This window comes from Dicentrarchus labrax, unplaced genomic scaffold, assembly GCF_905237075.1.
Source record: "Dicentrarchus labrax unplaced genomic scaffold, dlabrax2021, whole genome shotgun sequence".
Classification (NCBI taxonomy): Eukaryota; Metazoa; Chordata; class Actinopteri; family Moronidae; genus Dicentrarchus; species Dicentrarchus labrax.
Window position 1 is genome coordinate 10,674,082 of NW_026136707.1, and position 14,858 is coordinate 10,688,939.

At 39.6% G+C, this 14,858-nt stretch overlaps 2 protein-coding genes and 1 long non-coding RNA gene across 4 annotated transcripts; all 3 read left to right on the plus strand.

Annotated features, from left to right (window-relative positions):
- The first annotated feature begins 78 nt into the window (after nt 1-78).
- tmc4 (transmembrane channel-like 4) lies at nt 79-8,858 on the plus strand. The gene is made up of 16 exons (XM_051405481.1): nt 79-296; nt 529-715; nt 2,452-2,600; nt 2,684-2,833; nt 3,583-3,668; nt 4,315-4,460; nt 4,701-4,848; nt 4,975-5,133; nt 5,222-5,379; nt 6,311-6,437; nt 7,135-7,232; nt 7,329-7,512; nt 7,620-7,750; nt 7,880-8,035; nt 8,168-8,246; nt 8,391-8,858. The coding sequence occupies exons 1-16, from the start codon at nt 266-268 to the stop codon at nt 8,481-8,483; spliced, it is 2,082 nt and encodes a 693-aa protein (XP_051261441.1). The 5' UTR covers nt 79-265; the 3' UTR covers nt 8,484-8,858.
- Nucleotides 8,859-8,940: 82 nt separating this feature from the next.
- leng1 (leukocyte receptor cluster (LRC) member 1) lies at nt 8,941-14,038 on the plus strand. Its single transcript, XM_051405483.1, has 4 exons — nt 8,941-9,474; nt 11,376-11,573; nt 12,737-13,044; nt 13,157-14,038. Exons 1-4 carry the CDS (start codon nt 9,343-9,345, stop codon nt 13,368-13,370), a joined length of 852 nt encoding a protein of 283 aa, XP_051261443.1. The 5' UTR covers nt 8,941-9,342; the 3' UTR covers nt 13,371-14,038.
- Nucleotides 9,589-10,132, plus strand: LOC127366513 (uncharacterized). 2 transcript variants are annotated; one of them, XR_007885321.1, is made up of 3 exons: nt 9,589-9,693; nt 9,803-9,870; nt 9,993-10,132. It is a non-coding gene; the product is annotated as an uncharacterized LOC127366513 (long non-coding RNA). The 2 variants fall into 2 exon arrangements; XR_007885320.1 differs by having other exon boundaries at nt 9,599-9,693; nt 9,766-9,870.
- Nucleotides 14,039-14,858: the final 820 nt, after the last annotated feature.

Genomic DNA, 14,858 nt, shown 5'->3' on the forward strand with positions numbered 1-14,858 from the left:
GGTTATTAGACCGTGCAAATTGTTAAATGACTGGTTACAATCCCCTTGGAAATAAGGGGTTAAATCATACAAGGAAGTACCTGTGTGGTCATTGTCACAGGGAGTAAAGTCCGTGAGAGAAGACAACTGGGAAGGGATTCCTGGTTAGGCAGCACTTCCTTGTGAAAAGCTGGTTTGCGTATAGTTTTAATTCTGAACTTAAACTATTGGATGCCGTTAGAAAGGAGAGTCTTTAAAGCTGGTCGTGTGAAACAGCATCAGAGAAATGGACAGTGAAATACAGAGACAAGGCTCAAGTAAGTTGTATGACCGTACTGGAGGTGTGTCTGTTTTTGTTTTTTTTTGTACCTCTGATCACATTTACTTGTACATATTTGTTGATTTAAAACACTTTGACTATATCTGAATCCTCTGAATATCTACATAATTACTGTTACTGTTGATATGGACTCATCTTTAATCTGACTGAATTGTGAAATATTAATAATTGTCTTTGCTGTTTTCTGTCCTTCACTCACTCACTCACAGGGAATGGTTACCATGGTGACCAGCAGTCACTGAGGTCACGACAGGTTTCATCTCGAGTGTCCAATCAGAATTACCCACAGTTCAACTGGAGCTCGACGCCCGCAGAGGATGATGTAGAGGGTAGCAGTGAGATGCCCCGGGACCTCAGGAGCAGTCCTCTGCACATGGCGCTGAAAAGAGCTGTGCGGTATGAAAGCTGCTTCTGAAAGTTTGGTGGTGTTCTGAATCTGCTTTGAAATATAATGTAAAGCAACTATAATCAGTTATAAGATTCTTTATAATAACAATATATTAAATGAAAACAATGTAACACTGTTAAAGGAGTTGCTCAGAGTGATGAACCTACAGAGAAAGATCATCTGAATCTGGAGCTTCTCCCGTCTTTATAGCGAGTTTTAGCTCATTGTTTTGGTTTTATGGTAACTTCACTGTTTGGTTTCACTCTCAGTGCTCTCAACCTCGTTTTCACCCACAACAGACTCCTGTTTTATGCAAAAATCTCTAAAAACTCACGTTACACTACGTGCTCAGCAGCAAACTGCAGACAGACACAGTTAGTGAACATATTAGAGTATTTAGCAGATAAAGAGAGTTCCCTCAGAAGTTGGTGAAGACCAGAACTTAGAGAGAGGTTTAAGTTTCCCCTTATGTGACTTTCATATTGGACCAAAGCGGCAAATGAAGCCAACAGGGAAGTAACAAAAGGCTGACTCGAGGCTGGCTACAGAAGTGATTAATCTCCATAAGGCCCTATATTAAAATGTCCAACTTTACAGCAGAAATAAACATGTTTACAGACAGGCGGCTATTTTCAGTAACAGGCTCAACTGGCCTCAGCTCCACCCACACGCCACATATGGGCGACGTTACGGAGACTACGTCCATTTTTAATTATACGCTCTATGGTTGGACCACAATTGGCTGCCAAAACTAGTTGTGATAAAATCCTGCCCATACCTACAAGAGTGGAGGGGGACAGAGATCAATATGACAGAAATGTCACAGGGTCGTTTCTGTAACAGCTCAATATTCTCTCTGCACACAGACATATCTGATTTAATTTGGACTCTATCAACAGGCTCACATAAACACACACTAGCAATAATACAAGCAATAATGTTTTAGAATGACTTGATCCATTACTAGGAAAATAATAACTGAGAAAATCACTAAAATTATTTGAAAAGGGTAATAAATAAAGTAGACTCCTGATTTGCTGTTGGGAAATGTGTTATATAATTGGTTGGGGATGAAAACATACTTCATGTCTTAGAGTTAAGGTGCATCATTAAAGTGTTATTTTAACATTATTTTTTTTAGCATTATACCATAATTGTATGTAAAAGTATTGTATTTATGTTTATTTAAATTGTTGTCGTTGTCAAATATAGCAAACTTACACAGCCTAGAAGGTATCATGGGGGAAAACCATAATGTGTATGCACAATTTATTATACCGAATTGATAAGAACTATGTAATTTGGTACAAATTATAGACACAATAGGAAAGTTTTTGAAAGAAAAGCTCAATTTAAACTTATATATTCTTCTTCCTTTATTATTGGAAACTTTATTTTCCTTATATTCAATTCAATTCAATTTTATTTGTATAGCGCCAATTCAGACAGAAGTTATCTCAGGATACTTTTCAAATAGAGCAGGTCTAGACCGTATACTCCTTTTATGTTTTTCATATTTTTTTCCACAGAGTTCACATTGTTCACATGTTCAGCTACCTGCTGTGAACCGTCTGAATCACTCTCTATAAGCTACCATTAATTGGAATTAATTAATTTGAAATATATCAACTAAACTGAACAATCAATTACATATTTATTTTGAGGAAATGTAAAATAATGTGTTGCCAATAGTTATATGACACAATAGTTACTCCAGAGTCATTAAAATGTAACTTCATTACAGGCAGGTGCAGCAAATGCAGGTTCCTGTGGTTTCCAGCAGGGAGTCATGGAAACGGAACAAGGCCAAATCTCTGCGTAAACTCAAAGACAACACCAGAGAATTTCTCTACCTTTTCGCACTGTGGAGCAAGTCTCTGCAAAAGATTGGAGGTAAACTGTGAATTTCAGCTGGATATTTGAAAGTTACTCCACGCATAATATGGTCAAAGTTCATGACATTTTTGACCCCACAGGGAACTTTGGAGGTGGCGTCCAGTCCTTCTTCCTGTTCTTGCGATTCTTGGTGGTCCTCAATTTTGTTTCCTTTCTACTGATTGCTGGATTTGTCCTCATCCCCAGCATTGTCTTCAGATCTGTTGGCACCGGCCTTGTTAACAGCACCGGTAATGACTTACTACAGTTTGTTAGCTCACGACTTTGCGTTTTGTTTTAACTTGAGGGTAACACATGACAGTGGTACATTATGTTGTACGTGGCGTTTTAGCAAAAATTCTCTCTTATAAAAACAGGAAGCCTTCTCGCTCAGTTTGCTGCAACAGTTTCCAGGCAACAGCCCGGCGGCCTCAGAGGCTGGAGTAAATGTGGAGAGTAGCAGTCGTAGTATTCCCCTCAGAAATCAAATGAAGAAATGATCACTGGTGCATGAGCAGAAGATTTATTCCCAAAATGACATCCAAATAACAATGTAATTATCTGAGATTCATCTGTAAGTATGTGTGAAATATAGAAATTATAATGTTGAAACATTTTAACATGGACCAGGAACTTAAGCTTTCCTACCTACTCTCCCAGCAGTATTAACATTTTTGCCCTCAGTCATTTTAACAAGAGCATGCGTCAAATGGGGGATTACTCATTTAATCAAACAAAACCCTTTGATTTTTATTTTTTTAAAGCTGTGTGATTTATCTGGATGATAGTGCAGGGATTAAGACCCTCTGCCTCTGCTATCAAGTGAGCCACAGACCTGCATTTAATCACCACTGCAGCTTTTACTCTCCTCTTCCAGTCTTAAAACATTAGACTACATGGCCCATATGTTCAGGGAGGTGCAGGGAAACCTATAGAAATACTGTAATCTCTGAGAAGGCATGCAGAGATCATAACACTTTCACATTGTGGTGTTTTCTAGGTCCAGAGGAATGCATGGAATATGACCCTAATCCTCAAGGCTTGGTGCTGTTCTATAATTACTTCCTTGACTTACTTTCGGGAACGGTGAGAAACTGCAGCATCAGATGTGGGACTATCAGAACATAAAGCGAAACATTATTATTATTAGACATTGTGATTCTTTACACCTTTGGCTTTCTGTATATGTTTATGTTTATATAAGACTGTAGAAATACTGAGGTCAAGAGTCCTACATGTGGCTTTTTTTTAATGATAATTATCTCAATACTATTTAATGGATTCTAGACAAAAATACTAACACAGTGACATATGTAAGATGTAATTTTCTTGCCAAGAGCAAACAAGATATAATGTGAATTAGTGAGTAAAGAGGTGCTGGTAGGTGTATTTTGTCACCTTCAGACAGAGACATGTTAGCTGTTTTCCTGTCTTTATTTTAAACTAAGCTCATGCTTCCGGCCTCCAGCTCCATATTTACCAGACAGACACGAGAGTGGTACTACAAAAAGGGATATACTGGAGCTGAGGCTTATATTTCAAAATAAAAGCTGATGATCAATATGCCAAAAATCCTCCACATACCCCAAAATACAGTGGACATGACCTCAGTGTCTACAATAGCAGCTACAGCTCTGCATCTATTATATTTTCTGCTGATGAAAGTACATTAAAACCACATTCAAGGAACATTTAATACATGCTTAGTGACTGTCCTCTGCTCTTTGTACAGGGTTTTATGGAGTATTCATACATGTTTTATGGCTACTACAACAACACAATGGTGGACGACACGAACTTCTCCTACAACATCCCCTTGGCGTACCTCTTCACCGCTGTCTTCTACTTCGCCTTTTGTCTCATTTTTATCATAGCACGGTCAGTCCTCAAACACTTTCATCTTTAATACTAATAATCAAGACCTAGCTTGTGTGTGTGTGTGTGTGTGTGTGTGTGTGTGTGTGTGTGTGTGTGTGTGTGTGTGTGTGTGTGTGTGTGTGAGGGTTCAGGCCAATAAGGGAAATAACAAACAGAATGACATTTAAAGACCTGAGCTGAGAGTTCAGTCACCTTGACCTGCATCTGTATCCTCTTCCCTGACGGGCTGCTTGCACACAGCATGGGGACTGCAGCTCGAGTTGCTGTGGCAACGGGAGGCAGCGCTGTTGGCAACTACAGCATGATAGTGTTCACCAGCTGGGACTACGGTTGCCTGGGAGACCGAGCTACCAAACTGAAGCAGAAAAACATCCACTACCGGCTACAGGTCAGAGGGGATCTGTCCTACTTAGCAGGATGGAGGACACTTAGGAAAAAGTGGTGGCGCTTTTTAATCAGAGTGACATGCTTTCAGATGAACCTCTCACCGACCTCTTTTCTGTTTCTCTGTCAGGTGGATCTGGAGGAGGAGATGATAAAGAAAAGGGCAGCCTCTCTGACCACAAACCAAAAAGTTGTTTTATACGCTCTACGTGTTTTTATGTGTTTGGTTGCATTTGGGCTCATTATAGGGGCCTTCTACGGCATCTTCCTGGCCACGGAGTTCAGCCAGGTAAATGATGTGAAAGGCGAGTTAATGACGTAGATCTCGGCTCTTAAAAGACTTGGGTGACCTTTTGGCTTATATCTTTTATAAACAGGAAAAAAGTGGGAAAGAAGGAATCCTGGGTTTGATTTTCGAGTATCTACCTTCCATTGTCATCACCGCTGGAAACTTCTTGGTACCGCTGATGTGTGACCAGATCGCCCTGATTGAGCGTTATGCCCCCAGCACGACTGTCATAGTGGCACTATTAAGGTTTGCACTGATGTTTCTGTGAGTGATTGATTATGTCAGAGCATTTGCTTGTAGTTCATTGTTGTTTGTGAAATTGCAAACAATTGAAGAACAACTTAGAGATTTTACAAAACCTGCTGCAAATGGAAACACTTGACAAAACTTGTGTCATCTTTTCTTACCTTAAAAAGAGCTGTATTTATCTCTAGACACTGCTGGTCGCCTTCAGTGTAGGCCGCCATGTTGAACAGCCCAGAGCAGACAAACCAAAACCTGGCTGTAGATCGGGCTTTTTGCATTTGTTGTGGATTTGTCTGCCACTGTAGTTTCTACTTTGAAGTTGGAAGGGGAGGTTGAAGCAAGGGAGTCGCAATCCGCATCTACAACATATATATATATATATATATATATATATATATATATATATATATATATAACAACATATTTTATATACATATATAAAAATGCTTCACTTTAAGTAATAGTCTGGCATTTACAAGTGTACTTAATTTAAAGTACAGTATCAACAAAATGTACTCAGAAGTAAAAGTATTTGGCCCCTAGGAGTCTGGTCCCCTCCAAAGGCTCACAAGATTAATCCAATTATTTTTTAATTTCACTCTAATCTTTTCCTTTTTGTCAAATATTGGATTTTACCTCTTTGGGCCTCGGACAGTTATTTAAATGAAACCATCTGAGAGACTTAGAGGGGAAATCACCCTTTGGTGGAACTGTTAACCACTCATAGACATCTGAAACCTTGTGACAAAGGGTAGTTTTGTATTATATTTTACAAGCTTATCACATGTTCTTTAATGTAAGATCTTAATAGCAGTCAGGTAAATGTTGTGCAGTAAAAAGTATGATGTTTCTCTCTGATTTACTTTTTCAATTTGTCTTTAAAGAACAACTTAGTGTCAGTAATTGATAATGATTTCTCTTCCACGTATAGGGCAGTGTTCCTTCGTCTGGTGAGTCTGGGTGTTCTCCTCTTCACCTTGTGGCGTCAGATCACCTGTGATGGCAACACAGAAAGTGCAGAGTGTAAACTGTGCGAATACAACTATAACTTCTATCCGGTAATTATACCTCTTGAGTGTGTGTGAATTATTTTTAAAGATGTTTCTTACACACAAACAGGAGTCTCCAAGCTGTTAGACAAGCACCAACAGCTTGAAAAAAAGGGAGAGGGTTTGAGATAACAAACACAACACACAGTTGAGAAGATGACAAAATATTTGTTTTTCTAATCTAACATCCTTGTTGTGGATGTGTTTGCATGAGTAAAGAATTCTGTTTGTTTTTGCATCGACACATTACAGAGACAGAGTAAGCTCTAAGTTAGCTGGATCAACTGAGAACTACAGTACGCAAATGCAAGAATGAGAAACAGATTGACGGTAGTTTGGGTTTGCCAGAATATAGAGAGAAGAGTAAATGATTCTGCCTTTGATTGATGATTCTACATTTTGATCCAACAAAGTCATAATTGACAAAGATAAAGCTTCAGTTTGACAATTTTTTTAAAATTAAAAAACAATGTTATTGATGGAAGAAGTTGATTGTCTCATTAATGAATTTCCAAATGTGTACTTAGAGTAATTTATGACATGGAATATAATCACAGCTTGTGTGTACATTGCTATAATCTTTAAATAATGTGCCTATATTGAGACATATTTAAGGATTTTGGGGCAAACAGAATCATTTAGAATATTTACAGAATTGAACTATTGTAAGACAGGTTCATTATGTCACATTTGTCTCATCCTGCAGTGCTGGGAAACACGTGTAGGACAGGAGATGTACAAGCTGACGCTGTTTGACCTCCTCATCAACATCGCCGTACTCGTTCTGGTGGAGTTTCCACGCAGGTACAAATCACCGTGTGAACAATTTGTCTGTCAGATCATGTTGAGAATGAGACATTCAGCCATGTGTTTCTACTGTGTTTCTACTGTGCGTGTCAGGATGGTGGTGGACAACTGGTCCAATAAGCTGGCTCAGTGGGTTGGTCGGCAGGAGTTCGTAGTTTCATCCAACGTGCTTGGGCTGGTTTATGGTCAGACTGTGGTTTGGACAGGAGCTCTTTTTTGCCCTCTGCTGCCGCTCATCAACACCGTCAAGTTTATCATCCTCTTCTACTGCAAGAGGGTGAAGACATCGCTTTAACACAGCCAACATTTCACACAATGGAGACAGTTATTCACCAACTCTCTGCTGTGGTTTTGTCACTCATTTTGTCTCCATTGCCTCCTCAGATCACACTCTTCAATAATTGTCGGCCTGCACTGAAGACGTTTCGCTCCACCACCTCCACCTTCTTTTTCCTGGTGGTGCTCCTGTTTGGCTGGAGCCTGGCCACAGTTGTCATGGTTTACAGTCTTGCTGAGTGAGTTCTGATTGCTGCCTTCTCCTCTGTAACAATAATAAGTGTTTTTCACTTTAGCACTGGTAATGACAAATAAAAAAAATATCAACATGCTAGAAATATTGGATGTGTTTCCCTCTTTCCACTCAGGATCCGTCCGTCTATGGGTTGCGGTCCTTTCCGTTTCTTCCCCAACATGTGGTCGATTGTTCCAAGATCTTTCTCCAGCCTCTCTGAAACTACAGAGGAGTTTCTTTTCTTCATTGGTTCCCAGGCATTTTCCATCCCTCTGTTTGTGCTATTTTGGTGAGTGAATCTTTTCTTTTTTTTATTCTGGTATATATACAGTACTGTACTTAAATATTTTACCTGCATATTATATGGTCCTTCACTGTTGAGTTTTATGGTGTATAATCATAGCCTTTCTCTCCCTGGCAGTGTGGTGATGTGTTATTTCATAGCTTTAGCCTCTGTCTATGGGAAAAGTGTTGCCCTGCTAAGAGCTCAGCTTAAGCTGGTAAGTTGTTGGCCTTTTTCCTGTATAGTGTATTGTAAATTAAATATCTAATAATCTTGAATTTTGACAATATTCAGGTTGGCCTATATGATTTCCTAATAGTCACAGGCATTCAGTTTTAATCGTTCAATCTTTGGCTTACAGGAGGGACGTGATAAGCAGTTCTTGGTCAAGCAGATTGAGAAACTGAGTCGACAACTTCAAATACCACAACACACTGCAGGAGCAGGACAGTGAACATATGGACCATGTTTAGTTCTTACGAAACACGAAACAACAGGATGAAGCATCTTCAGTGTTGTATAATGCTGGCTGGGGTTTCACAAACAATCCTGCCACAAGATTATTGAATTAAAGATGTCGAGATGTTTGTCAGATTAGACAAAGAGATATTTTTTCTAGGAAAATTTAAAAAAGAGAAATTAAAACCTGTTCATTATTAATCTGCTTAAGTTTATGGTTATATTACATAAATGCCTTTGTTATAAATAATAAGATAAGATTCACCACTTTTGTCCGTACATGAAAACAGAGTTGTATGTCTTGTTTTCCCTTTTACATAATAAAATGATGTGTGTATGTATTATTATAAATTAAAGGAGTTATATCCCCCTCTAGTGTCAAGATTGTGACGTAGCAGAAAAATGTGTGTTGTTTACTTCCGGTGTGAGTCTGCTTGTTCCTGTGGGCTCGTGCAGCTGCCAGCGCGAGAGACCCTCTCCCAGCAGGTTGTGTTTTACTTCTTTACTGCATGTTAATGTTTTTATAATTGATCCAAGCATGAGTTTGTTGTCAGGGAGCAAGCTAAATGTCGTAAACGTCAAAGTGTAGCGTCAAGTTGGGAAGTAGCAACGGTTGGCTAACGGTAGCTTAACTGCAGACGGAAAAACAACTAACATTAACGGCTTTTCTCTCTTTTTTTATGTCGTCGTTGGTCCAGTTTTTATCCGTACTCCTTCCCTCTCTCCTCCTCTCACTACAAACGCTACGGTTTTATGAATGAACCGCGCTCACGGCTCATTCCCACGTCAGTAGACGCTAGCCTGCTCTGCTAGCCGACTGCTAACGGCCGGTAGCAACAGTCACCAGGGCAACCATGAATATCCTTCCAAAGAAGAGTTGGCACGTGCGCAACAAGGACAACGTCGCGCGCGTCCGGAGGGACGAGGCACAAGCGGCAGAGGAGGAGCGCGAGGCCAAGCGTCGCGTGGAGCGTGCCGAGCAGGAGGTGAAATATTTTTCATATATATGAGGAGGAGGAGGTGAACTATTGACAGTGTGTATGAGGAGGAGGAGGAGGAGGAGGTGAACCATTGACAGTGTGTATGAGGAGGAGGAGGAGGTGAACTATTGACAGTGTGTATGAGGAGGAGGAGGAGGTGAACCATTGACAGTGTGTATGAGGAGGAGGAGGTGAACTATTGACAGTGTGTATGAGGAGGAGGAGGTGAACTATTGACAGTGTGTATGAGGAGGAGGAGGGACCATTGACAGTGTGTATGAGGAGGAGGAGGAGGAGGTGAACTATTGACAGTGTGTATGAGGAGGAGGAGGAGGTGAACCATTGACAGTGTGTATGAGGAGGAGGAGGTGAACTATTGACAGTGTGTATGAGGAGGAGGAGGTGAACTATTGACAGTGTGTATGAGGAGGAGGGAGGGACCATTGACAGTGTGTATGAGGAGGAGGAGGAGGAGGTGAACCATTGACAGTGTGTATGAGGAGGAGGAGGAGGAGGAGGAGGAGGTGAACCATTGACAGTGTGTATGAGGAGGAGGAGGAGGTGAACCATTGACAGTGTGTATGAGGAGGAGGAGGAGGAGGTGAACCATTGACAGTGTGTATGAGGAGGAGGAGGTGAACCATTGACAGTGTGTATGAGGAGGAGGAGGAGGAGGAGGAGGAGGAGGAGGTGAACCATTGACAGTGTGTATGAGGAGGAGGAGGAGGTGAACCATTGACAGTGTGTATGAGGAGGAGGAGGAGGAGGTGGAGGTGAACCAGGTGTTGTCATCTCCCAGGATGATGACGAGGAATGACAGTGTGTATGAGGAGGGGAGGAGGAGGAGGTGAAATGACAGTGGGGGGGGGGGGGGGGGGGACGTAGACGACGATGATGCTGATGATGATGATGATGATGATGATGATGATGCTGTAGTAGCCGCTGACAGTGATGAGGAGCAGTTCCCTAAAGTGTCTCATAGCGAGCTGTCCAAACACCACAGACCGTTTATTGTCACCTTATGTTCCCTGAAAGTCTTAAAAAAAAAAAGTTTGCAGGTTATATCCAGAATTTAAACTTAATTTAAGTCCTGATTCATTAGGAAAAACATCATTAAACTGAGCTCCATGATTAAAGATAAAGCCTAGGGCAGTTCACAGCATCTATGCAAGTAATTATACATTATCAATTAATTTTCTGATTTTTTTTTTACTTAGTTAATTAAACGATCATTTAGTCTATGAAATATTTGGAAAATCCCAAATTTTCAGAGCCCAAAGGTGATGTCATAACCTCAAACTCTCTTATATACAGCAAAGAAGAGAAGCAAACAGCAGACGTTTGACATTTGTTCTTGCTTACTATTAAATGAGTCAGCCACTGTCTTGACTAATCATTTTAACTGTAATTCACTCTCAGTATTAGCAGCCATGTGTCAGTGTGTGAGTCGATTGTTTGGTGTGTCTAACTTTGAACACGCACACACAGAAAGGTGCTGATAAAGTATGAGCGTCACCAGTGTATTTCTCTTTCGTACTAACATTTCTAAACATAATTATATAATTATAATTTGTGCGAGTTTTAAAAAGCACACACTAAATTAAAGTAGTTGAACTGGTTAAAGAGAGTTATAGTTGAATTTCACATTATAGCTATTAACTATAGTGATTCAGTTAAAAATACAGTTATATTATTACATACAGTATTATTTATAAAGCAATCCTTAAAGGATTATTAGGTGTGCCTAGTATTATCCTAATATTTGTATACAGACTTACTCTTTTGTTGCAGTTGTTGTATAGTTTATTTGACTGAAGCAGACGTATTAATATAATATATAATTAATCACAAAGAAGGCTTTATTGTTCATATAGTTAGTTTGGACTAACGACTCAAACTCTCCACAGGCACGTACAGAGTATCTGAGAAGGAAATCCCGAGCTGCTCTCCAGTCAGAAGGAGGAAGGAAGGACGATGAAGATGATGATGATGAACGGGGGAGAGGAGGAAGTGCAGCTCTGGAGCATCTTAATCTTTTCCCCCTGGAGGAATCTTCTGAGAAGAAAGGGAATGAGGAGTATCTCAAGGAGAAGAAAGATGAAAAGGTGATGGTGCTACTTCTTCTGTCGCTCTTCACATTCAAAACCTCCCACGACTGTTCTCGGGTTTCAGCGTGTCCCTTCATAGATTTTATTAGTTTGATTCCATTTCTGGCTTTACACTGAAACAATAACCAGAGTAAAACTCGATTGCTGTTGCCAGCCTGTTTCTGCTGCATTGCTCACCACTTTGGTCGCAGGTGCAGCCGCTGTTCAGCTTTAATATGGAAGAGTGAACACTGGTTACTCTGTGCAGATTCACATCCACAAACCTCACTGGTTATGATTTGTACGTGCACGAGTATGACAGCCGGAGGTGGCAAAAGAGATTGGATGTTGTTGGATGAATGGCAGATGTGCAATGATGCAAAAACATTTAAAATAAATCCTTAATTCCACTAAAATGCTCTAAGACTAAAGTAACGAGCCTGTTTTTGAAAATGCAAGGAGTAGAAAGTACAGAAATCTGTGTGAAAATTGAAGTGGTAAAAGTTTTCAGAAACATAAATATGTACAGTAAAAATGAATTTGTACTTTGTTACTTCCCACCGCTGATGACTGAGGATCTCACAGGGATTTTTACATTTTTAAGTATTTGCTGCATCTTTTAACTCTCTCACCCATGATTTCTGTCACAAAGATCCTTAAATAACTTATTATAATAGTAATTTAATTTAAAAAATATTAATACATTTAAAAAAGTAACTTTTGATTTTGACAAAATGTTTTTATCACAAGCTCCACTTACTTGGTTTTTCCAGAGTTTGTTCAGTTGTCATGGAGATGGTTTAGTTGTTATAACTTGGCCTAATTATGGATTTAGGGGTTTCAGTCTTTGGCACGACAACTACTATTGAATATTGATCTGACTGATCAACTCCTTCTGAGTCACGATTGGTGACTGTATGCTTTGGAAAAATCAAGTAAGTGGATCTTGTCATTGTGATAACAAAAAACTTTTTCAAGGCAAAATATTAAAATTTAAGGATGTAATCCAGTTTTATAATCAAATATTTAGAAAATATGAAAATGTTTCTTTTATTAGCTAAAGGAAAAGTGAATAATTTTACTATTCTTGCCTTCTCTACATTCAGAACAGTTGCTTAGCTCTACATTCAGAACTCAACAACCTTTAATTACTGCTGGTTTTCCTTGTTTTTTGTTTCCAGGAGAAACAGGAACGAGCCATCGGCTTACTGGTGTCTCTAGGACCTCAACCAGGGACCGAGGTCACTCCATGGTACATGAAAACCGGCAAAGAGAAAGAAGAGCAGAAAGAGAAAGAAGAGAGGAAAGAAAAAGAAAAGAGGAAGGGAATAAGTGAAGAGGAGAGAGAGAAGAAAGATCGCAGGTTGAAAGATAGTTTAGATCCATTGAAAGATATGAAGAAAGCACTCGCTGTAAAGGAGAAAAAATACCACAAGAACAAGAAATGGGAGAAAAGAGACAAAGGGGAAAAGAGGAGCAGCGGAGAGAGGTAAGAAAGTCAACTCCTCTTGTTACTTAACGTCCTGATATGAATAAAATGTGACGATGTTGTAGATATCATTATGTAGAGACCTAAAAGATCTTTCTCCGGTCTTTTCCAGCTCCATAGAGAGGTTACGTGCTGAGCGTTTACAGAGGGAGGCCGAAGAAAGGAGGAGAGCCAAGGCCCTGCTCGACCAGAAGAACGGCAAAGGGAAGGAGCCGGAGATAACCGAGAGGGAGAAACCATACAACAGTGCATACTTCCCAGAACTTGCCCGAAAGCGTCAAAGGCGGGATCGAGACAGCTGGAGAGACGAAATATTAAAATCATGAACTGTCTTTATTGGTCGTTAGTGGACAAATATTGTGACCAGTGTGTGTGCAAATGTAAAAAAAAACCCAGAAGAAAGAAGGTAATGAAAATGTGCCAAAGTAGGTGTAGATAGAGGTATAAAACATCGAGAACTCATAACCGTTACTGTCATTACGTTAATGAAAGGGCAGCTTATAAGCCCACTTTTTTATTTATTTTTGTTCACCCAGAAAGAGAAATTCTTGCAGTTGAGGTCAGAGGTCAGACGCAGTTGCAGTTACTTCTGCCCCTGCAGAGTTTCGCTCATGATCTCACGTCAGCGGGGCAGATGGTTGCCGTCACAGGGGGGGCTGGAAGCTCAGGCTTTCAGCAGAGAAAACACTCAGTGAACAATGACAGAGAAAGTAAGGTGATTTAAAAAATCAGCATGTGAATGAACAGAAGTTACACAAAGTAGAGCTGAAATGATTAGTCAATAAGTTGATTGACAGAAAATTAATAATTTCCATTATTTTTCCATTTTCTGTCTCCAGCTTTATCCTTTTGATCCTTTTTTTGGTCATATTGTTAAAATCTGAATCATTTAATTTAATCTGGATTTATTGCAGAGTTGTTGTATTGCACTGCATTAGTTTTGGTTTGGTGTTGCCTGTGGATGAAACTAATAAACACTGTAAATTACCCATGACATCGTGCACAACAAAGCTTGATCTTTGTTTCTTTAATATGACCATTCACATCATATTATATTAAAGCCCCCCTCCATTGACAAATATGTTTTCTTCTTGTTCCTACACTTGAATGTTTGATCTTCACTCTGCAGAATGATGACATCCATCTGCTTAAAGTGGAACGTTTCTCTGAGCTCACTGAATATTATGATTTTTTAAGGGGCGGGGCCTAAAAAGCATGATTTGTGGCATTACAAATAGTTTGTAAGTCTGGTCCAGTTTGTAACTTGTGCAGTGTGATGTAGAAACCTGAAGCCACCAGTACACAAACACTGAGAACGGACTTTACAGTGATGTAGGAAACATCTTGTGTGCAGCAGGAAAACTTAAGAATTGGACATTTTGATTTGTTTTTGCAGAAACAAAAAGGTAGACTATTTGTAATATATGTCTGGAGGAGATCTCTAAATGCATTTAAAGGACCAGTGTGTAGGATGTCATTGCATCAAGCAGTGAAGTTGCAGATTGCAACCATCTGAATACAGCTCGTCCTTCTGAAGGAGAAACTATGTTGGCTGGGAAACACAAACTAGAAACATGGCGGACTCCCTCTGTAGATAAAAACAGCTCATTCTAAGTTAATGAAAACAAAAATTATTATTATTTTCTGAAACTTTTATGAACTAATGAAAACCTACCTATAAATATTATATTTCTCCAAATCGATCCTCCTAAATGTTACACACTGAACCTTTAAATAATAGGTGTTGGTCAGCAACTCATTACAATAATAATATTACTAAATAGTTACAACATTGCTTTTGTTGTCACCTCCTA